Source organism: Myiozetetes cayanensis, unplaced genomic scaffold (assembly GCF_022539395.1).
Source record: "Myiozetetes cayanensis isolate MyiCay16 unplaced genomic scaffold, myiCay2020 scf27, whole genome shotgun sequence".
NCBI classification, from domain to species: domain Eukaryota; kingdom Metazoa; phylum Chordata; class Aves; order Passeriformes; family Tyrannidae; genus Myiozetetes; species Myiozetetes cayanensis.
In genome coordinates this window covers 4017966-4041500 of record NW_026087488.1, presented here as the reverse complement: position 1 = coordinate 4041500, position 23535 = coordinate 4017966, and the positions used below count along the sequence as shown (strand labels likewise).

General features: G+C 43.9%; 1 protein-coding gene across 2 annotated transcripts; it reads right to left on the bottom strand.

Annotated features, from left to right (window-relative positions):
• Positions 1-123: 123 nt before the first annotated feature.
• SLC6A4 (solute carrier family 6 member 4) lies at positions 124-19193 on the bottom strand. Of its 2 annotated transcripts, XM_050321761.1 has the most exons (15): positions 18882-19193; positions 14120-14285; positions 11574-12173; positions 10672-10806; positions 9835-10054; positions 9312-9450; positions 8791-8925; positions 7199-7302; positions 6389-6516; positions 5966-6078; positions 5087-5218; positions 4002-4101; positions 3552-3652; positions 2053-2220; positions 124-1299 (listed from the first exon to the last, which is right to left on the bottom strand). In XM_050321761.1, exons 3-15 carry the CDS (start codon positions 12025-12027, stop codon positions 1225-1227), a joined length of 2004 nt encoding a protein of 667 aa, XP_050177718.1. In that variant the 5' UTR covers positions 12028-12173; positions 14120-14285; positions 18882-19193; the 3' UTR covers positions 124-1224. The 2 variants fall into 2 exon arrangements, with proteins under 2 accessions (XP_050177718.1, XP_050177717.1); XM_050321760.1 differs by lacking the exon at positions 14120-14285.
• Positions 19194-23535: the final 4342 nt, after the last annotated feature.

The window sequence follows — 23535 nt, the reverse complement described above, 5'->3', positions numbered from 1 at the left end:
CTCTGCTTTCTGTCAGAGGCCTTGCTGAGATCGTCAGCTGGACTAGATATTCTGCTTTTACTGAGAATTGAGATTTTATCTTTGTTCTTCCCATAAGAGTGAGGCACAAGAGACGTCTGCAGATGGTTTATGAATATTAAATTTATTACAATAACAGTTTACAGTACAAGGCACATACTGATGACTTACAATCAGCTTGCAACACTTGTAACTAAACAGCTGCATAAATTAATACAGGCGCGTCATGTACAAGGTGGAGGGAATACTTAGTTCTGTACAGCTAAAACTCCAGTTTAATTCTCTTTAGAAGGCAAAGATGGTCCGAATTTACCAGTTTCATCACTTCCTTTTCACTGTTCAGAACAGAGGGCGGGATATACTCGTGTGATAGATGAGTGGAAGGTGAGCTGAAGAGAAGGAAATTTTTGCCTCAAAACACTTGTAATTGCAGTGCAGCCCATCTGGTATCAATATAAGTGGGTTTTGTACAAAACTGATATTTAATATATGGCTACTTGTTGAGCTACCTGATAAATATTGGTTGGTTTACACGTTTTCAGGTGAATATGTGAAAGGAAGAAAAAAGGCAATGATATAAATAAATTAAATCAATTTCTCAGTATTTCAACCACTTGGTCTAAAGGAAAGTGAAGCCTAAAACATCAGGATTGTTTCCTCTCCCTCCTCCACTACAAACCTAGGGGATTAACTATGTTTTTTTTTTGTTCCTGGTTTCTAAACCCCTGTGTCACTCGAGTGATGGGTGGCTGTCAGCAGTAGTTCTGCATTTCCCACGTAGTTGAAGCGATTTAGAACCTTAAAGCGAATACGACATTGCCCAGGACGAAGGAGCACACTGAGGAGGGTACGGGAGCACTGCCACAGGCTGGGGTTCACACCTAAGCCATCCCCCCGGCCTGCAGTGGCTGCTGCAGTCACCCAGTGCCCACAGGGGGAGCAGGGATGTTCCCAAGCACATCAGAGTCCTCGTGTTCCAGAGGGAGGGAGTTCCCGGTTCAGCCTGCTTGGAAGTGCACAGAGGATTTCGGTGAATTGCTTGGAGGAATGTGCTGGAGGCATCACGTTTCCAGTGATGCAGCTTCCATGGAAAACCCCTCTGTTTGTTGTCTCAGCTGGAAAGGGGATTCTTGGGGGAGGAGGGGGGAGTGTGGGGACAGTGACATCTTCTGCTCCCCTCTGTCCCCCCAAACCCAGGGGGGTGGTTTATACGGCGTTCATGCGGATGTCTCCAAAGGGAATTTCTGTAGCTGTTTCTGGAGTGATGCTTTTCAGAATACGCTGTTGGAGAGCAGTCAGTATAAAAATTGATTAATTTTAGAGGTAATACATGACAGCCATTTAGAAAGAGATTTATAATAAAATACAACTTTGAGTTACACCTCTTGCAGAACTACTGAACTGTTGAACTACTCCTGAACTGCTACCACTCATTACTTCAGGCCTCTGTTGTCTCAGCACTATGAAGGTGTAAAGTGCTATAGAAGTACACAGTGACTTTTTTAATTATTTGTAACATAGTTGGAATCAAGGCTTGGCAGTGTTGTATTGGTGCTTTAGGACTTTCCTGTTTACTTGGATACCCTGAGCCAGCTGAACATATTCTTTATGAACTGGTATTTATTTGAACTTGCAGTAAATCCCAAAATTGTCCTCACAGGCTGCCACAGATTTATGGCAGATAAATCTTACCAAATATGGGAGAGAAAAAGAAGCCTTTCTTACAGATATACCTGAGGGAACCAGCCTTTCACTGCCTCATTTGCATGACAGTGTCTGAGGTGATTTCTAGTTCAGCAGAGCTTAAAAAAATTACATGACATAATATTTTATGAGAATGTGTCAGTGGCCTCAGTAAGACTTGAGGAGACTTTTGGATCCATCAGAATGGGCAGAAGTCAATTGGCATTCAGCTGACCAGGAACAGAACAGCCAAATCCCAGGTCAGCAGTCCCTAGAAAAACCTACTCATAATATTTATGGCCATCACCTCCTTCCTAACATCAACCAGAAGCAACAGAGTATCTTGGATACCTCCTTAAGTGTTCCTGGAGTGACGATCAACCGATAGACCATGTAGATGGGGATGAAGATGATGGAGGAGGTTCCTATGCAATAACCCAGCACTGTGGTCCAGTAGGGATAATCGTATTCAAAAAGCCTCAGCTCAGGAGGGTTGGACAGAAAGCTGCACGTGACAAACTGAAAAAGAGAGAGAATGAAGGATGAATAAATGGATTTTGGTGGCACACACTCTGGGGAATTCTGTGCTCCTGCCTAGCATTGAAATAAATAAATTAGTAGGACTCAACGTATGCTGACACTGAAAAAATCCTGAATTACATTAGTATGGATTTTAAAAAGAAACAGAAAACCAACAACAAACCACAAAACAAAGACCAAAGTGATGCTTTCCAAAGCAGATTCTCTCCACACTGCACTGCTCTCTGTCAATACAGGAAAAGGAAAAAATGTCAGCTTGGTTAATGCTGTTTGATCATTTTCCTGAGCAATCATTCGTGGCTGGAAAATGTCCTATGAAACAACAAATGCTTTTAGTTGAATATCACGGGAATAATACTTGCACTGCCTTCAGAAGGATCTCTGTTTTTTCCAGAGTATCATCGGGAGCTCAAGATTCCCAGGAAAATTTCCATATGGAAATGACATCCTGCCCTCTGAGCTTTCCTTAGTTTGGATTAATTCCCCCAGGGAATGCAGGTAGCTCTGCCTGGTCACCACATCCCCAGAGCTCTGTGCCTCTGTTTATTTTGCTGGTTTAGGATCACAAAGGGGGCAGTTCTACAGAAATTACTGTGGTGTCACATTTTTATTTATAGCCTTTTCATCCCTTCTCTTTCTAGGGGTAATAAGATGAAAGTCTGTTAATTATGCCTTGATCATGACAAGTGCTTTGAATTCACTCTGCAGGCCTTAAATCTACATTCTGTGCTCCATAAACTCCATCTTGACCTGCTCTGCTTCCACTAAGGCCAGTCAGAATAAAAGACAGCGTGAACTAATTTTGAATCAGGAAATGAACACTTTATGTTCAAATGTTATCAATAATACTGCCAAGTCAAATATTTGGACAGTATTTCCCATTCTGAATTACAGATTTATAAAGGCTGTAATTAACTGCTGTAAAATTTAAGTTGAATATGCTGAAGTCGTCGGTCAGAGTGTATTTGCTTACCTCGGTTTTGCTCTGACAGTGTGTTGTTTCATCAGCTTTTATTACTTCATTTTGCTGAGATAAACATAAAGCAACCAAACAAGGTAAATTTGTTCAGCAGAGGGAAGGAGGACAGTCATTCAGGACCCAGACTTACTTAGCTAACTCATCCACAAAAATCCTTAAAATCATGATTTAGTAACGAGACCTTGCAGCATTACATTGGCTTTGTCGTGAATTGAGCCTTTTTGGCTCAACAAAAATTGTTACTAAAGAACTTGGCGAGAAAATTCCAGAATTTCGAGGTCTGAGGAACTGCACTGCTCAGTGGTAAGAGAAAGCTCTGAAGAAAACTCACCAGAAGGAAGAGGGGACTAATTGCCACCCAGCAAAGTCGCCAGTACCAGCCTGGGGCAGAGCCCAGCATTTCCTTCACGTCGTTGCAGAACTGGGTGATGCCTGTGGAGACAAACAGGAAAAGAGGGGTGACAGCAGGTCTAAGTTTTCCCCAAGCGGATGCTCAGTGTTTTTTATGCCTAGGAAGTAAATTCAGAATCCATCACCAAAGACTGTTTTGTTCCTCTAACTCTTAATTATATTAAATCCTTCATTGGTCTGAATTACATCTCCTGTTACTCTTAGGTATCTGTGTACTTCTGTCAGAGGACAATATTAATTCTCACAGATTTAGGAATCGGTGAGTTTGTAAAACGTTTTGTAAACTTTTTCTGGAGACATCAGTGATCTTTGTCTGCAGAAACTGAGGAAATTCTGCACTGCAGAAGCCCAGGAGTGTTTGTAGACCTACCATAGAACCAGGACACAGCGACTGCCTCCAGGAACACGACGGTCAGGACAGCTGGACCGGTGGCGTATTCCTCAAACAGCTTCACCACGTATGCTCCCCCCTGGAAAGGACAGCAAACTGTCAGTGCCCCAGGGACCCAGGGATGGAAATGCTGCTTATTCTCAGGTGGGAAATTCACTCAGTTCTGTCCCTTTGTGGCAGTTCCTGCCAGGGAAATCCTTGGTGATCTGCTCGCTCTCTGTGGACATCCCTCACCAGTCCAAAGGGTGGAAAACCCAAAACCTGCTGCCAGTTCTGCCTGGGTTTTACTGCACAAAGTGGGATTTGGTGGTGGTTGGCAGGATGGCTTTTGCCTGCCTTCCATGATGGCATCTTGCTCCGAGTCATAGCAACTGAACAGGAAATAAATAAAGTGTTACTTTGCTTTCTCCTCATCTGGGGTCTCGAATCATGAAGGAGGAGACCCCTTGGGGAGGAACTAATCATCCTTGTGGAGCAAACACTTTAAAAGAGAAGGAAGTTCCACATAAATGAGCAAGTGGAGTGAAACATGACAGGAAAGCCAAGTATTTTTTTCTTCTTCCCTTATGGTCATTACACGCATTATTCAAAAATTTCTTGTGAGAATGAAATCCACAAGCCCCACAGGGACTCTGGTGTGACTAATCATGATTCCTGGTCTGCTACAGTGAGGGATATCCAGGAAATTCATTACTAGAAATTTTTGGAGAACGGCAACAGTCAGTTACAGCATTTTCTAGCAGATCATTAAATTCAAAATACATTTTAAACATTGGGAAAATTATAACAAGTCATTTTATTTTTGAACGTGGAGTTTTCTGGGAACAAGAAGTAAACCACAGGCAAAATGTGGAGGGCTGTCTGGTGACTGATGCAGCAGCTGGAGCAGCCATACATTTCCTAGTGAAACAGTGTTCACGTTTATTCCAAGTAATAGATTCCTATTGTATAAAGAAAACAGGATGGGGATTTAATTTGATGGCTTGAAAAAACACCACCCTCTCTGAGCTGTCATTTGCAGGAAAGTGCCGGCGAGGAGGGCTGGGAAGGGCTGAAATACTCACAAATGTCAGGGTCGCCAGTGAGCCCAGGAAGCAAACAATGGTCAGCCCAAGGACGAACAATTCCCTGCGTTTGCCCCAGACATGTGGGAATTCATCCAGGACTCCGGTAATCACTCCCTCTAGTCCTGCAAACTGAAAAGCATGGAAAAATCACTGGAAAATAGAGGGCAGTGTTACCTGCTTAGACGTGTGTTTGAGTGCTTAAAGGAGCTTTACACAGGAAACACTGGGGCTTTGTTCTGCTCTAGGGGTGGGGTGGCTGCTGTTTAGACAAGGCTCTCCTCAGAGCTTTAAAGCTCTTTAGGGTGGGGATTTGGTCTTCAGGTGCCTGCAGGAATGGACTGTCATCCAGAGGCAGTTCTGTGTTACAGGATGTGGACAAGTGGGAGGGGGTTCAGTAGAACCAGATGGTTAAATCAGCTGAATTCAGCCTTGCTGGAAGGAGCTAATTCTCCATCTGTAAAACCAGGCTCACACGATAGGCTCTTAGTGTGTCTCCTTCTCACAGTGCTTTTGGGAGGGCAACCTCCAGTTCCCACGATATAAGTCCAATTTGTGAGAAAAACTTCCCGAATTTAATAATTGCTTTGTAGGTTTACAAGAGAGAGCCTGGAAGGCTGCATTTAATCGGGGTTTGTGAATCAAGTGCTTTGGTTGTGTTTCTGGGTCTGTTAGGAGTTGTCACAGTATGACAGTGACAAATCATTTCATTATATTTAGGCAAAAATTGGTGTAGTAGTTGCTGTCTTACAGACAGTACCTGGAGTTGCCAATCCTGCTGTAAACCCCCCAGGGACAGTGCAGTGTTTGCAGTTCTGTTTCTGTGCTCTCTGGAGGGGTGAGGCCACACATGGAGGATGTGAGAGCCCCACTACTCACCGTGCTGTCCAGTCCCAGCGTGAGCAGCATCAGGAAGAAGATGATGGCAAAGAAGGTGGAAGCCGGCATGTTGGCAATGGCCTCGGCGTACGTGATGAAGAGCAGGCTGGGGCCTGGAGTCAGAGAATTGGGATAATTGTCAGCCAGGGCTGCTGCTGGGAGGGCAGGCTGGGTCACTGAAATGTTATCTCCCAGGGGAAAACTCCCCACAGGCTGTTACCACCACGTATGTGAAGCTGCAGGATGACTTGCATGTGCTGTACTTATGGGCTAATATTTTTTTTTTTCCCTCATCATGAAGTCAGTGTCCCAAATTATACACTAAATATTGCTCATCTCTTGGGCTGTTCTCAATCTAGAAGATAACACACAAATACGCTCTTTCTTAGAAGCAGTTTGAGGTGTGTAAGAGCATTCACCTACCAGTGTCTTTGGCAACCTCTGACACATCTTCGTTCCTCATCTCGGCCATGTACCCCAGCACGGTGAAGATGACAAATCCAGACACAAAACTGGTCAGGCAGTTCACGGTGCTGGTAACCAGAGCATCTCTGCAACAGAAGACCTAACTCACATCAGGGAATGTGCCCCTGCTGCAAAGGGTACTTTACAACCACGTGGGGTGAGTTAACAATCTGACAGACTCCTAGAAAATCTTGGAGAATACAGGGGGGGAAACAAGCAGCAGGTTTGAAAGTTAAAAAAAAAAACAACCATGACGACTTTTTCAAATTCAAACAGGTGCTGTAACATTAGTCTGACACTAGATTGAATGCTGGCTGGCTTAAAAGAATAGGAATTACTATAGGAATATTAAAGGATTGAGGATTTTATTTCATAAGTTAGAAATAGAATTTTTTCATGTTAACAAGGAAACAACTATAAATTGCCTTTCAGCTGAAGACCATAAAGTCATTTCCTAAGATTAAACAATTACAATGTGATGGTTTGGCAGGGGTTTATTCTGTTTTGGTGCCACAATTTTCTACACCTTAGACCTCAGCTGTAACTGGTAAAAATTATTTCTCTTTAAGGTGGGCACAGCAGAGGAGAAATGCTTTAGATTGCAGGTTCTGGCAATAAGGATTTCTGTTCTGTTACACTTCTGTCTGATTTGTATGTGCACAGGTCTGACATTCCAATGCCTTTCACCAGCACTGCGTTTCTTTTTCATCCATACCCACAGTTACAATTTTAAACTCGATTTTGCTTATAGAAAAAGGTAGAACTCACTGGTAGCAGTTGTTGTGGAATTTGTTGTAGCTGGCATAAGCCAACAGGACCCCAAAACCTGGTCCCAGGGAGAAAAAAATCTGAGCTGCTGCATCCACCCAAACCTGAAAAATATTGAAAGTCAAGGAAAAAATGACATGAAACAGGTTGAATAGGTTTGGCATATTCAGAATATCACTTAGGCCTACAAAAGGGTTTCTCACTGCTCTGCCTGTGTCCTAGTCCTGGTCTAACAGACACTTTGTGAAATATGAATGTTTATTGTAGATGTGTGAGAGCTGTAAATATCTACTCTGATTTTGGTGCCTATAGGGTGCTTCTTGTATCTCCACACTGTTGTGGCAGTTTCACTTGTGGCAGCATCTTAGATTGCCTGGGATCAGTTTAACACAAGTTTTGCAGTGTATAGGGAACTTTCTATCCATGATTTTGCCATCTTCCTCCCAGCTCTGTGTGCTCTGGAGTAGTCCTGTGTTTGGCTTTGTGTCTTCCAGGCTAAGCAGTAGGTGATCACAGTCCAGGTTCTTCCTAGATTTATGGAAATACATTTGACAGTGTGGGAGCAGTTCTGGTCCTTAGGACTCAATTCAGCTTTGTTGTAGCCATGACAGATGCAAGTGGGATCATCTCGTTATGAAAAGCCTGTTGTACTTGAAGAGTGGCCACAGCCCTAATGAGTAATGTGCTAAAGTACAATATCAGTTCTCTTTCTGAAGGTGAAAGTCCTCATTCATTTACCCTCTTTTGATTGAAACATGGAGTTCATTACAACTCATTTCTAATATTCTCTTCCATCGTGTGAGGCCGTCCTGTATCACCCAGACAGAGCTCTGTCATCGGCCAGCACACAGATTGCAATCTGCTGTCCTCACTCCAGATACATCCAATACAATATCAATGCCCTTTATTGCTTTTGCAGGAGATGTGGTTCCTTATTGGAGATGCTGCTTTATCAGAGACCGGTGTCTTTTCATTTCCTCTTCATTCAGAACTCTCCATATCAGCTGGGCAGCACCAGACTTGCAAACATTAGAAATTTTTAATCTGTGTGTTTGTAGTATTTATTGCTTTGGGGTTTTTTTCCATCGCCCTCCTCACTAGACACTTTCCCAGGCAGTGAAGTAAATGCAGCCTTGGGCCTGATGGACTGTTTGTCATCCACAGAGTTCAGGGCTGAATCAGATACTGGAGTGCCTGGGGTTTATTGGTTCACTCAGTCTTGTCCTCATCCCTCCTTTCCTTCCAGATTTTGGAGGTGCATGCAGGCCTAACTGATTTATTCCTCCTCCACAGCCCGTTCACCATTTTTCTGGTGAAAAACTGGTCACTTGTTTCCTTTCTAATCATACCACTGATTCTATTCACACACTGTATGGGAATTCTGCCAGTGATGGTGAACTCTAATCTTTAAAATTCTTCATAATTATGGAAGGAATAGCAGGACTGTTTAAACAAGAGCATGGAGTCAGGTTTTTAAGTCCATGCTAAGACATGTTCAGTCATGCTCTTTTAGACACTGAGGTATGTATGTGTTGATACACACACTGACAGGCTGTAAGAGCAAATCTCTGCCCTTTGATCATGTTTTTTACCTCAGTGGCCAGGAGTTTCTGCCAGTCAGGTTTCAAGTAGTAGAGGACCCCTCTCCAAGCCCCAGGCAGGGTTGCACCTCTCACCAGCAGGATGAAGAGGATGATGTAAGGGAACGTGGCTGTCACCCAAACCACCTGCGAGGGGAAATGGTAACACAGCGTTTGCCACGGGTAGAAATTTAACAGGGAATAATAAGAATGAGATATTTATATTATATCTCTTAGGATTTATAACATCTTCCCACGAGCTTCTCTGAAGGTCTGCACACAGGCAGTTCGCACATCTGCACCCGCTCTCCTTGGCAGGGCTGTTCTTGCCCAGGGAACAAGGGTGTAACCTGCTGCTGTCATACATCACTTGGGTAACAATAGCAATCACTCTGCAGCATTCCCAAATACATCAGCCTGTAATCCCTGTCTGGAACACAGTCTGAGACAATTCCCTGACAGTTAACTGGCTCTTTCAGAGCTGCCTCTACACTGTCCTGTACCAAGCTGATTTGTCCTGCTTTGGCATTCACCTTGCCAGATGTTTTGACCCCTTTCCAGATGCTGAAGTACACGATGGTGAAGATTAACAACAAGCAGAGGGTCAGTTGCCAGCTGATGCCCCCCAGGTCATCCAGCCCCTCAGACCTGTGCACCTGTAGAACCTGGCGGCTGAAAGAGGAAACAAAAACACAGTGTAGGTATGTTTTTTTTAACAAATGCTCACACTAAGTTTGCTTTGAACAGTCCCATACCGTGGTGTGAGCATGACAAGGAATCCTGAGGCCTTGCTAAGTAGCCTTTGGATCATGTGATTTCCCATTTATTTTATTTTTAGCTAAAAGTTTGATGTTGATGGCACATGGGGGGATAACAAGTGATGACAGCTGAGTACCCCCATACACCCTAAGCTTCCACACCCTACAAATATTCAGCAATTTGAGTGGTTCAGAAGAGGGTACCGTTACCATCAAGCCCTGTTCTCCTCCGAGGAAGAGCTTGCTCCCTGCTCCACCACTCTGTCTCCTATCCCCGTCCTCACTTACATGCACTTACGTATAAAATTCCTCTGCGGGAGAGGTGGAGTGCAGGGCCCAGCTGACGTTGTCCTTGCTGAAGTAGTTGGTGCAGTTGCCCGTGTTCCAGGGGTTTGTGCAGCTGGTCCACGGCAGCTCCGCCGTGAAGGAGGAGATGAGGTAGTAAAAGGCCCAAGCCATGATGGTGTTGTAGTAGGAGGCTACGTAAAGATCTATTATACAGATGGCAAAGCCAATTCCTAGGAGGGGGCAGGAGATAATTGCATGCAGTCAGTGTAAAGTTAAGCCCAAAAATAAGAGGAATTGGTTATCACATCAACTACCAGGAGTAACTTTCTAGGGCAGCTCTGCAGGACTTAACTATACCCTCTCAAGTGTTTGCAACGCTGGAATTTCATGTGCCTTCAGAAACACTCAGGCTCTGATTCCAGTAAAACATCCTCAGTCAAGACAGAACATGCTTGTAGAGATTTTTTTCCATCTGTTCCTAAATTTCTGGAATTTAGAAATAGGCATCTTGGCAGTCACAAAAGCGACAAGGCCAGAGTTATAACACTGGGAACAGGAGTAAATGAGCCTATAGAACACCTCCTTTTCCTATCTTTTATTTGTATTTTCAGGCTTGGGTCAGAGAGGTGGCCTGGCCTCTATCTAATCAATTTGAGAGCTGCATATTACAGGTGTACACAACTGTACACACACATGCAGGTATACACAGAATTTTAGGAAATCTTTCTTTGTAAAACCAAAATCTTGTGTAGAACAAGCCTTATGTGGTTTCATGAGATTTTCCTCGTTTTCATCTTTATAGGAAAATTTTCCAGTTACTCAGAAAGTTCCCTTTCCCCATCTTTACCTTTGAATATAGGACATATTTTTCTCCAAATGGAAATACAGCCATTCCTGTGGTACTGTCCTAGTGCTAATTCCATGTAGAAGAGGGGAATCCCTCCGAAGATGGCCATGATGGTGTAAGGAATGAGGAAGGCTCCTGCAAGAGAGAAAGCACATGACTGTAACTCTTCACAGGACTTTATTCCAACAGCACCAGCACTCCATAAACAGGAGTTCCTTTTATCCCACAGGGAAAATGCATATCCCCCTCTGTAGCCGGTGCAACACAGTGAATTATTGTGGGATTTTCTGTAAGGGTAACTTCTGAGAGAGTGAACAAGAAGCAGCACTCAGGCCAAATTTCTTATATTTCTATAACCAGCACATGCAGAATTCACCAAGACTTTACTGTCTACAGTGGGGGCAGCTGTGAGATTGGGTAGAGCTGTGAGATGGGCTACAGATAAAATTATTAATTTAGTCAGCAAAATGCCTTTGTTACATCAAGGAGACAAAAGTCCTTTCCAAGATCTCCTTGATTAGATTTTAGATTTATATTTTGCCTCTTGTGCCAGTGAGTCTAAGACCTGGCCTTCCTCATGAGTTGGTTTTGACATGTTGGATTATCTGACTTTAAAATACTCCTTTGGACAGGGATTGAGTCTTTCCTGTTGGAGGGTGATTGTGCACATAATTGGCTCTCAGCTTCTCATTATACACTGATTTTTTAAACCTTGCTGAGTAGTTTTTCTTTCATCTTAACATTATCCTATCCCAATATTTAGGTTTTCCAGTCAGCTTAAAAAGTAAATCATTTCCCTCTGGTCATTTGTTACACATGATAATTTAAAAGCCATTCTAATCACCCATTTCTAAGCAAGGAAGTTCAGCATTAAGGAACAGCCTACAGGGCTGGGCACTGACCTCCTCCATTTTGGTAGCATATATAAGGAAACCTCCACACATTTCCCAGATCCACTGCATATCCAATGACAGAGAGGAGAAAGTCAATTTTTTTACTCCAGGTCTCTCTGTCTTCCAGCTCCATCAGCTGCTGCTGCCCCTCGGCCCCGCAGGTGGTGGACGTGGTGGTGGTGGTGGTGGTGGTGGCTGCCGGGGCCGTGCCCTGGGCATCCTCCCCCTCTCCCATCCCGTTGCAGGGGGCTGAGCTCTGAACTGCTGAATAACCATTGGAGATCTGAGCGGCCTCCCCTTTCTCCCCCTGGCTGGGATGGACTTTATTGCCATCCTCCACCAGCCGGAGGGCAGATTTAGGGTTCCTGACCAGGAGTCCGTTCTCTTTACAGTCTTCTCCTTTGTTACAGTCTGTCTTGGAAGTCAGTGGCTCAGTCTCGTTGCTTGTTGCCTTTTTTTCCATTTTTGTCTGGGATTTGTTCTGCTCACTTGCAGACAGGCAGCAGCACAGAGTCCCCTCGTGGCTTGTCTTCCCGCTCTTTTATTCCCAGCACTTTTAGAATTCCTCTCCCATACTTAAATCCATCAGACTGAAGGCAGAGGCACCATCTAAGAAATGAAAAAAAAAAAGAGTTACAAATCTGTGATACTGGTAATTTGCAGGTTACAACCGACAGATTCTGTGATTAAAATACCCTTGGAAGTAATTACCACCACAGCATGCAACGTGAATCACAGAGCTGATAATCCAGCCAGGATTTTGTCCAGAGAAAGGAAGCAAACAAGTCATCCTCTTCCACAGCAGAGGTCGGTGTACCTGCCTTACACCCTCTCAGGCAGCTGTGCCGGGCTCTGGGCATTGTTGGACACCTCGCAGGCAGTCCCAGTCCTGCTGTCTTCTGCTCTTTGAACACCCAGGGAGCTTGTTGGGACTCCCAGTTTGCAAACCGAGGTCAGAGTTGAGTGTGACTTGCACATTCATTTTCATAAGCTGTGACTGGTCCACTCATCCTGGGGCAATTTCGAGATTCACCCAGTATGAAGGGAAAAGAATTATTTAAAGATGTGTGAGATAACCACGGATATAAAAATTGCATTTCATGACCACCTTTCTTGAGAATCCCACAGTGTCTGCTATGTTTAGCAGCAAACCTAGAAGGCTCGAATGAAACTTCAGTAAAGTATTTAAATCTCACTGGTTTTGCTTCAATTAACACTTGAGGCTCAGTCAACACCAATAGCAAGAACAAAACATCATAAACTTCAGTCTGATTCTTTTGATTAAGAACTAACATGTGAGTCTAAAGGATAAAACTTGTCCCCAGTTTTATTTGACTCCTTGGGCTGATAAAAGCATCTTTCCTTCTGTTTGGATCTGCTGACACTGTGGTTCCAGCCCCAGGGAGGGTAGTGGGCAAAACAACAGGCACTGGCAGAATCCCTGGCTTTTCCTGCCCTCTTCACGTGTGCTAAAAACAGAATCCAAGGGAAAGAAACCATCCTGAAATAAAGAAAAAATGTGACACAGATAACTTTTCCTTCAGAACAAAGAGAGCAGAAAAAGAGCTGTGATTCAGCAGGTTGTGCTTTGTTTTCTGCTCCTTTCTTCAGGTAATGTAAATACTCAACTGCCTTTACCCAACAAAGCCCTGGAACAGGAGCTGATCCTCTGGGCTGTAAATTCCCCAGGGCTGCAACCCTGCTTTACAGCCAGCAAAGAGTCACACAATCTACACCATGCCACCACAGGTTACATTATTACAGTTACATCTATTTTTAACTTCTCAAAGCATTTTACAACAGTGACTGCTGTTGTCATGTCCCAGCAGAACAATAAGCATGATTTCATTTTTTAACTGCAGGAAAAACTAAAGCAGGGAAGGGGGGTTATTTGCTCATTTCTAGAATTTGCTGATTACCAGAGCTATTAAAACTCACGTTTTTCCCAGCTTTCAGCCTTTTGCAAAGACAAATTGTTAAACCTCTCCTAAGCATTTCTCCGTTCAAGTAGAAAGAGAAGGAAAGTTATCAAACTGCAGAGCAAACAGGAGGATATTCTTGGGATAAAAGTCACTTGAAGGTGTTGTTACAACTCCCAGAAATCTCTAATTCTCCAGGCTTACCTTCTGTCTTTACCCAAATAACGTCCCTTTCATCACAAAGCAAGCAGTGCATCATTAATGTGAATTTTTACAGGAGCAAGTACTTTGCTACCATAAGTTAATCATCCACAAAGATCGAAACGTCAAGAACAGGAGTTTCTCTTTTACCTGCAGGACCAGAAAACCCGAATGTCTGTGGAGTCCTAAACCTTCCAAATGTCCCAAAAGAGCTTAGGTAGATGGCAACAGTCCTACCACCACTGGTGTCAACACAGAATTCCTAGGAAAGGCCACAGCCAATCCTCCCCTTGTATGGAGCATATTAAATATAAGGTAGAAATATGGAAAAGTAACCTGAGCCCTTCTGGACTTTACACCTGCGACCTGTAAATGGGAAAGCAGTAAAGGATGTTGATTTAACTGCATTATCTCCTGGGACTGATTTTTCCATACCTGAGGCTTAAACTCTTGCTGTACTTTCAAAGCCCTTTGTTTCTGCACAAAGACACCTCTTGGTGCTTTCTTCACTGAGGGGAGGGCGTGGAGTGTGTTGTTGATATCCAAGACTCTGTGACAATCAGGATCGTTGTCCATCCAGATCTAAGCTCCTTCTGGTCTTCTGCAGACCACAGGAAAGAAATGGGACATTATTTGAAATATTTCTGTAGAATTTTCAGTAGTTTGAGCCTCAAAGATGCAAAACGGCACGTGAATTTCCAGGGGCTTGAGCTGAAATTTGAACTGGGTTTTTTTGTTGGGTTTTTTTGTTTTTTTTTCTGAAACAGAGCTCCAGCTCGTCAGTTATCCTGGGAAATCTCTGGAGGGACGGACTGCAGGGCTAGGCAGTGGTGTTCACAGGGGCATAGCTGGCACATGCAAACATAACTGTTACAGAATCAGAAGGTTTCGTTACTCTGTAAAGAACTCCGGGAGAATGTACTTTTCCCCCTGCTTTGTTCCAAAAAACAACTTGAAGGAACTGTAACTGCCACAAACAGTGAACAGCTGCAGAACCAGAGCTCTTGGGGTTGGGAAGTGTGCTAGGACAGCAGGGAAGGCAGCCAGGGAAAAGGATTTTCCCACTTCAGCCTCCATTCCTTCCTCAGCAGTTCAGGTGCTTGGCTGCTGACAGTGAACCACCTCAGAAATGGCAGTTTATTACCTATTTTCTGTCTGAGCTGTTACAAAGGTCGCTCTTACATAACTGCACCTTGGCTTCTTATCGCCCCTAATTAGCCACGGAAGGGAAGGCAAAGATAAAAGGAGGAAGAGGACAGATATCCGTGCCTTCCCTTGGGTTCCATCTGTGTTGGGCCAACGTGACTTTGCTCCTCCGGGAGGCTCCCAGTGCTTTGTCTCCCGCCCAGAGATTGTTCTGCAGGGCAGTTTTCACCTCAGCATTTTCATGCCATCCAGGGGACACGTGGAAGGTGCCAGGCTGGGAATGGCACCCTCCCTGTGCAAAGAGTGACTAAAGAGGAGTGACCCTGGAACACTCAGCGTGTCCACCGCAACTATTCCCTGCTTTGCTTGCTTGTTGAAAACACTCAGATGGATAATTGAAGACATGTGTTTGTACATGCTTGGCTGGAGCCACCAACGCAGTTCACATCAGCCAAATATTAATTAAATTATATTTATTTGCCTCCCACGTGGAGCTAAACTCGAACCAGCACTGGAGATGTACAAGCCCTGCATGACCCAAATGATGTAAAAGCCTTGAGGCACAAATTTGGCTCCTTCACCTCTGGCAAGGCAATCCTCGAGGAGCATCCCTGGCCTGGGGTCTGCTTCCTTTTGCACAACCGGTGGCTCATCTCCTGTTTATTTCTGGAGCACGCAGTGACCTCTCGTGGCAGTGTGGGAATCCCTTTAATGCTCTGCCGCAGAGTAAACAAACCCTTCCAGCACTTTAAAACAAAGGGATTCTCCTGCTGCTTTGGTTTTTTTTAAAGGAGGAAAGGACTTAAAGTGTGTCTGGGGAGAGTAAAGCAATGAGGCTGAGATACAGCAAGCAGCAGATGCTTCAAGGAGGCAAATCTGAAAGCCTCGAGTCACCTGGAGGTTTCTGTGTTTGAGGTGTGGTTGCAATGCCTGGGCAGCCCAGGGCTTGTCCAGCCCCCTGTGCCTGACTGCAGAAGTCATTACAGCGGCAAAATTTATAGATTTGTGTACATTTCACTTCATGCAAACCCTGTTCTTACTCCAGGTGCTGATTTTACAAAGCAAAGCTGGTGGAGGAGCTCCAGCCACATTCCTGCAGCAGAACTGGTCCCACCGTCCCTCCCGCTCACAGGCAGCCACTTGCAGGGAATTAAAGCACTTTGAACCTCAAGACAAAGAGTGAGCCCGGGGTGTTGGCAGACAGAATCAAACTGTTAACTTGACCTAAATCATCACTTTTATCAAAAAGTATTTCAGATGGTTACAAGTTCCCTGTCCGCCCCACTGCAATTACACCTTGCAGTTCACACGGGCTTGTGCATAAATGGAAGGAGTCCAAGGAAATTACTTTTATCTGGAATATCAAACAAGAAGTTTGTATGACTATGAACGAGATTGAACTCATTTATCCCATGCAGGAGAAGGTTGTGCTGTTTACCTGGAGGCACCATTCTCACCTCTGAGCCAAAATATGAGCCATGACCCTCTGACAGATTCATACCTGGGTGTTTCCAGGTACTGGGCTCATGTCATACACGAGTCATATTTAGGTTCATCATGCAAAAAAAATTAGTGCCTTTTGATTTTGAGTGTGTTCAGTTACACTGATTTCATTAAAAAATCAGTACCTGGAATATCCTTTTCCATTCTCGTTTGCCTTAGGGGAGCTGACAGAAAGTGTGACATTTGCATTTCGGATTTCAAAACCTGATTTTCATAAACAATTGGTAGCCACAGAATTGGGGTGTTGGATACAAAATATTCTTCTCTAGTTGAACTGAGTTTTGATAGAGTGATCAAAACCCACCGAAATTTATGTTCCAGTGAGTTGTAGCAGGTCTGATCCCAGTGCTGGTGATTTTAAATGTTTAAATTTTGGGTACTTTGGCTCAGCCCAAAATGTGAGTGTTTTATAGGAAATTTGCAGGGTGTAGGTGACAACGGACCCTGTATATGAATATTTGCAGGTCTCCAAGGGCTTGCTCACATTCTTACTAAAGCAGAGGGCAAGTGCACTCAGCAAGTAGTGCTGGTGAGACAATGGCCCTCCTGGGAGAACAAAAGTCTGCTTCCCACAGAGTTCCACTTAACTCCTGTATTCCCAGATAAGGCTGAACACAGGTAAACAGGGAAAACAGTGCTTCTGGAAGCAGCAGTACTGGGGAAATATAAACCTGTGCCGAGAGTTTTACGTCACAATTTCATCCGTGTTTCAGTCTGAAATTAAAAAGTCCACGGGAAAGAGAGATTTTTACCTTTAAGACTTCATTTAGAAGGCAGACACTGTATTTTAGTGGGAATGCTGCCAAATTGGTGACAGTCATTTGAAGAACAGGAAGGGGGAAATGCATTTCGTGGCTTGAGAGTGTCTGTGTGTAGTGCAAGGAAACAGATAAGCTTAGAGGGAAGATATTGCTTTTGTATTCTTCCTCAAATTATTTGTCTAAGCTTGAAGGAAGAGTCAGAACACAGCAAACATCACCAAACAAATACAGCACCATTCCTTAATAGCAGATGATGCTTCTCTGAAGGTGGCTTGTTAATGGCTATGCCCAAATTACAGCCCTTTATTCAGGCTCCAAGTTCTACTTACGAAACACTCATCCCTCAGATGGGCTTCGTTATTTGTAACAGTTCTACGAGAGAAGATCAACAAGAGCTGCAAACCCAGGGGCTGGGAAAAAGAGTTCAAACCTGAGCAGCAGCAAAGAAACCAGGACACAGAACCAACATTGCAGCCTCTAACACTGTCACCAGAGAAAACTCAGCAGTTTATATTTCCAGGGAGGAAAGCAGGAAGTGTGCAGTGTATTTAAGCTCTTTCCATGTGCGGGAATAATTTAGGGGGGTTATTAAATTCTGTTCTTAGGGGATTTTTTTCTTATTTTGACCGCCTGAAATACATCACACCCCATGCAATTTGAAAATGGACCCACGGCTGTCACTTCCTATAAGACAACTTTACAAAGAACTCTCCAAGAAAATTACAGTCACTTTGCCACCAGAAGCACCAGAAGATGCAGCCCAAGTGTTCGAGCCCTTCCCTGGTAAAAGTCTGACAACTGGCAACCCACATTACAAAAATGCCACAACATTTTCAAGAACCCAAATCCATCAAGTGCATGATCCTTTCCCCCCCAGGCTTTCTTAGCACGTCAAAACATGTTTTCCTTGCCTATTTATGTATTCAGTTACTTTACATTCCTTACTTAAACTTCCACATTTCTTAGCAAACTAACCCAGCAAGCCAGTTGGTCTCAGTAAAGGTGGTTGACTGTAAACACATAGGACATGCTCCTCAGATTTATTACTTACAATAAATCTGTCCCATTGAGTTGGATAATTTACTGTGCTGGAACAATTTACCTTTTAAAATAGAACTTCATAGTGGTTAATAAACCTCACTTCACCCTTTCAAAACAAATAACAGCTTGCACTGGCTTTTTTCTTTTTTCTCCCCCCCTTCAGATTCTGCTGCTTTCATTCATCTTTCCTTATAGTTTAATTCTTTTTTTTTTGGAAATTTTGAATAACTTTACATTTGTAATGCAGTTATGTGAACCGCCAGAACTCTTCATTTCAGATTGCTGGAGCATTTTCTGCTTACAGGCATTTGTCTCCCAACACTCACAACTGCTGGACAAGTGCCTGAACATGACAGAGTGGAGCATGTCACAGCAGAAAAGCGAGAGAAAAAGCACTAAAAGTTTTTAAAAAAAATCAAAAGCAAACTTTCACCAAAAATCAATGTACCTTTTTCCACCCCCAAAACTTTGTTAGATGCACATTTTCCCGACGTTTTAGAAATTAATCAAAGACCCAAAAGCTGCCTTAAAAAAGGAACAAAACTTGGAGTTCAGGTTTCAGCCTGTCATTAGGATTTCAGATTTTATAACTGAAGCTGAAAGAGGCAACGAGCAATGAAAGTTAATGAAACTCCAGTGTCTGCTGCTGCAGGAGGTCGGCTCGGAGGAGAAGCCGTCTCAGAGTCTGTCTGAATTTCACAAAGTACTTCAGACATCGCTGTGTTAGAGACAAAATCATAAAGTACCTGTGGCTGGGGTCGGTCTGAGGCTCTTCCCTTGGAGTTCTCCAAGCCCGAGGGACCTTCACCCACATTTACTTCAGCCTCGGGAGCGCAGCCTGTGGGCAACTCAGCACCTTGGGGAGGTTTTTGTACACCAGTCCCCCTCACATGGTCTGATTTCCAGATAATCTGCTGCCAAAGAGCTCTTTAAGAATTTTTGCGTCACTTTACCCAAATAAACTTTATGTTTCACCAGGGCTGCAGCTCAGTTTTCCTCCTAGAGGTGGGTGGTACATTTGCCTGCTCTGATCCGTGCAGAGCAGGATCCAATGAAGGCAGAGGGAGAAGGAGGGGAAGCTTTCCTGGTAAGGGGCAGTTTTTGTTGGATGTTGTTTCAGCTATAAATAACGGGGTGGGGATGGAGGCAACAAACAGGACGGAAGTTTTGGGGGAGTCAGTAAAATTACAAGTTTACAGGTGGGTCTGTAGTTTACAGAAGTATAGGAAGGACTGGGATATTATCACAAGGAAAGGGCTTGAAAGAATAATTTCTACTGCTGAATATTTGTGTTATTTGAATAAAGAAATAAGGTTTAGCTTTGTTTTAAAGCTTGGAGCACACACTCCTCACAAGCGTTTTGCTGCCTCAGTAAGCTCAATAAGTAATTTCCTTTCTTCCTACCACTACTCCAAATACCTCACTCCACCTCTGAGATGCTTTTTCTCCAGCTGTTTTCATCCAGGATTTCTTCATTCCCACGCTTCACAATTTTTTCTATAAAAAAATCATAAATCACCAGGTCAACAAAATACTGCCACAGTGTAGGGGCAGATTGGGAGGGGGGAAAAAAAAAGTGGAAAAGCAGAATGGGGACAAATAAGAAAAGCTGATGGTTAGAGCAGCAGCAGCAGCTTCGCTGGAAGAGGCTGCCAATTTTCAGAGACTTGTTCCAAACAATTGAAAAGAAAAGAACCAGCAAACTGAGGAGCCGAGGGCTGTAATTAGCGCTTGGCTTTGCTGTCCCTGGCCCCTGACACAGCACCAGCCGATCAGGGCGAGTCACCTGCACCATCTCAAGGAGAGCTCGGGCATTGCAGTTCCAGAAACGAGGCACTAAAACCACGTTTGCTCTCCCGTTGACTCCCCTGGGCGGTGGATTACGAGTGTTTTGTCAAGGGAAGCTTTTTGCCTTCAGCTGTTTTAGTAATTCATTGATCTTTCAGTGAAAATAGCGGCTTTCTCAGCAGCACCAGTGGCACTACTCAGTTATTTTGGTAGGGCACACAAAGCTGTAATGTGAAAACACAAATCCACCTTTCAAGCCTTATCCTGGCCTTTTGGAGTTGATTTTTTTCATTAATGTTTTCTACAGCAGCACAGTTGTGGGGTTTTTTTGCTTTTTTTCTTTAATTTCTTGCCAAACAATCGGAACCTTTAGGGCATCATAGAAATAACAGACTGGAGATTTCAGGCAAACCCTTCAACTTCATGACACTTCTTTACTTCATATGTGAAAAACTTCCAGGTGCTCCTCTGAGTCAGTTCCAGACTCATCAAATCTTCCGTGCATTGGTGTGCAAAATCCTAATGGTTTAGGGAAAGTATGAAAAAAGAAAAAGATGAAGAAAATGCACTTAACACAGGGCATAACTTCAGATACTTCCACACTTCTCCACAGATAAAGCAGCTGCAGATTCCAGCGCAAGGATGGGAAGCATCGATCAAATTACCTGATAACTGCAGTACCAGCTGTGCTAAGAGATTAGCACTAATTCTGCAAGTGTCTCTGATTCACTGCCTGCAAACGGGTCACAACAATTTTCCAAATAACACAAAACAAACAAATCCCAAAGTATTTATTTGTTCCCATCTTTTGCTTGCTTAGCAATCAGACCACATTTAGGAGCTATTACAATTGGCTTTGGGATGAAAGACATTCTTGCTGCTCTTCCCTGCTATTTTCCACACAGGAAGTGCTGGGATTCACATTTGGGAGTTGGATGGGTTTGGAGAGGTTTTGCTGTTTCCACTACAACTGTTTTAAGAGCACATTCCGATGGAGAAATCTGACTCTGAGAACCCACAACCTGCCACTGCACGTAACCTCCCCTCCAGCCTCTTCCTTGCCTTCATTAGGAAGAGTTATTTTTTGGCTTTTGATTGAACCTGACATAACTGACTTTTATAACATTATCTGTCAATATTTGCCACCTGTCATGGGAACTGCCCTTGAATTTTCACATGAAAACAACGTGGGTTTGTTGACTGCCTGGAAAAGGAAACCGTGAATTGGGTGGTTCCTCAACAATCCAAAGGTTAAGGCTCTGCAAGGGATATAAACTAAAGGACAGATCAGCACTGAAATACAGTGGGCATGACTGCATTCTTTTTTTATTCTAACCAAAGCATCTTTTTATCAGTTGTTAATATTTCTTTTTTGGAATCTGGGTTTACAGCTCATAAATCACAGAGCTTTCTTTGCTGAGAGACAACCTGCAGCGAGCCAGGCTCGCTCTCACAGTATTTCCCTTCCACCAGTTGGAAAGAGTTTCGGTTTTCATCATCTCTGAACTACTTCCTGCAAACCCCTGGCAGGGGTTAAGTGGCCTGTTCCTCGATCACATACTGGGCCAATTCACTGTCACCCCTGGGCTGGGAAGTGCCTTCCACACACCTGAGGAGAGACCGAGGCTCTTGTGGATCCAGCGGTGCCACCGAGAACTGGCCCAGGTCCCGCAGGGAGCCCTTGGCACCTCACTCATCCCTCAGTGTCCCCGGCCTCACTGCCCCAGCTGAGGGCTGCTGATCACATCAGCGAGTTCTCCCAATTCCATCTTGCAAAGAACTTACAAAATTGCTGGGCAAATGGAGGCAGAAGTGTTGCTGCCAGATTGGCTTCATTTCCCGTGACGTGTTTGAGCCGTGTGGATTTTCTGTGCTTACTTGAGGGAAAGGGAGAAAAACAACACACTATTGTATAAGCTGTACAGGGAAATATCCGGGCAAGAGCTGGGGAGATAAGCACACACTGGACAATACTTTTAAATACCTAAATTAGCAAAAAAACTGGCTTGGAATCAGTTTTTCATTTATCAAATTCAGTCCTCATCAGTGCTGTCATGGGCAACAAAAATGTCAGTTAAACTCCAGAGAAAAAGTTAATTCCCTTTGGCTGCTGTCACACTCACAGATAGCACAGAGGAAACTGAAGAACTGGTGTTAAAGTCATAAGTAGAAAGATCTTGAAGGACTAAAATTACTGACCTTTTGGAGGAGGAAAAAGCCCCCAAAACAACACATGCATTAGTCATAATCAAAATATCATGCAAAACACAGCTTTCCAAGAGACCTGGCTCTGTTTCAAAGCCACCAGGGTTCAGCAGCAAGTACAAGACTGTTTACTCTGATGCAAGAAACAGCACGAGGTGGAGACTGAGCACCAGACCATCAACACCAAAAGGGACCCCAAAAGATCATCTGGTCCATCTCCCCACCCCAGGGGGGATCAGCTGCACCAGGGCCACTTCTGACACGGTTCTGTAACAATGGAGGCCCCACATCAATCTGCTCCAGGCCCTGTCACCAGAAAGCTCTCCCTCAGCTCACGGGATCTTGCTGCAGTTGAACTATCTGACGTTTTAATCAATTTATCAGAAGCAGTGGGAACGACATTCCCTCCTTAAAGGCATCCATTTATGAACTAAGGGAACCTGATGTCTAAACACCACATTTCTTTCAGCCTTCTGCTAGTCATGATTTCACATCCTCTGGTCATTCTTACCACTGCGCTCTACACTCCTTTCAGTTTTCATCTTCCCTGAGCTGCAGGGCCCTAAACCAGATCCTGCCCTCAGCTCAATCCCAACAGTCCTAAGCAAAGCTGGATATTTGACAGATATTTCAGGTTATTTTTGTCCATACAGCCCAATGTGACATTTTTTTCCAAAAGACTGTAAGATCAACCGTGACATTTTTACATTTTTTCTTTCCACCCCACTCAAACTGAGTTCACACTTGTTCTTGCTCAGTTACTCCTGGCTCCTGTTCCTTAAACAACTCACCTTTGCATGGTTTGACAGAGATCACATTTTGATAAGCAAAGAGTATAAATCAGAAATGGGCACAAAATATTTGATAGTAACCTGATAATTAACTACATTTGACAAATCAATATTCAGCAATGGCTCCAGCACAGCTTTGTTACTTCTGCAGAGAAACCTGTGAAGGACAGACTTCAAAACACATCATTCAAGGACAGTAACAACAGCCTCCTGCTGCTGCTCCACTCCAAATTCTCTTGTCCAAGCAGCATTCCTGTTAGAATGTTAATCCAGAAAATGTCAATCCCAGCAGTTGAATCATTTTGGATGACTCCTAGGCAAGCCCTAACCTGGATTTAGTTTAGCAGGCAGGATTCAGTCTGGCATTTCTGATACAGGTACGTACATAGAGACACATCTGTGTAACCAGCACAAGAAACACTTTCAGAACCATTTAATGACTTCCTCCCCTGTTGTCCAAACAAAGGAAAAGTCAAACCAAATCCCAGAGCACCACGGCCACACCCAACACCTTTTGCAGCCTGCACTTGACTTGAGCAACATCTCTGCTGCCACCCCACTTGTGCTGCAGGTTGTTCATCCTTACTTACCCTCGTCTGCCTTGGACTAAACCCAG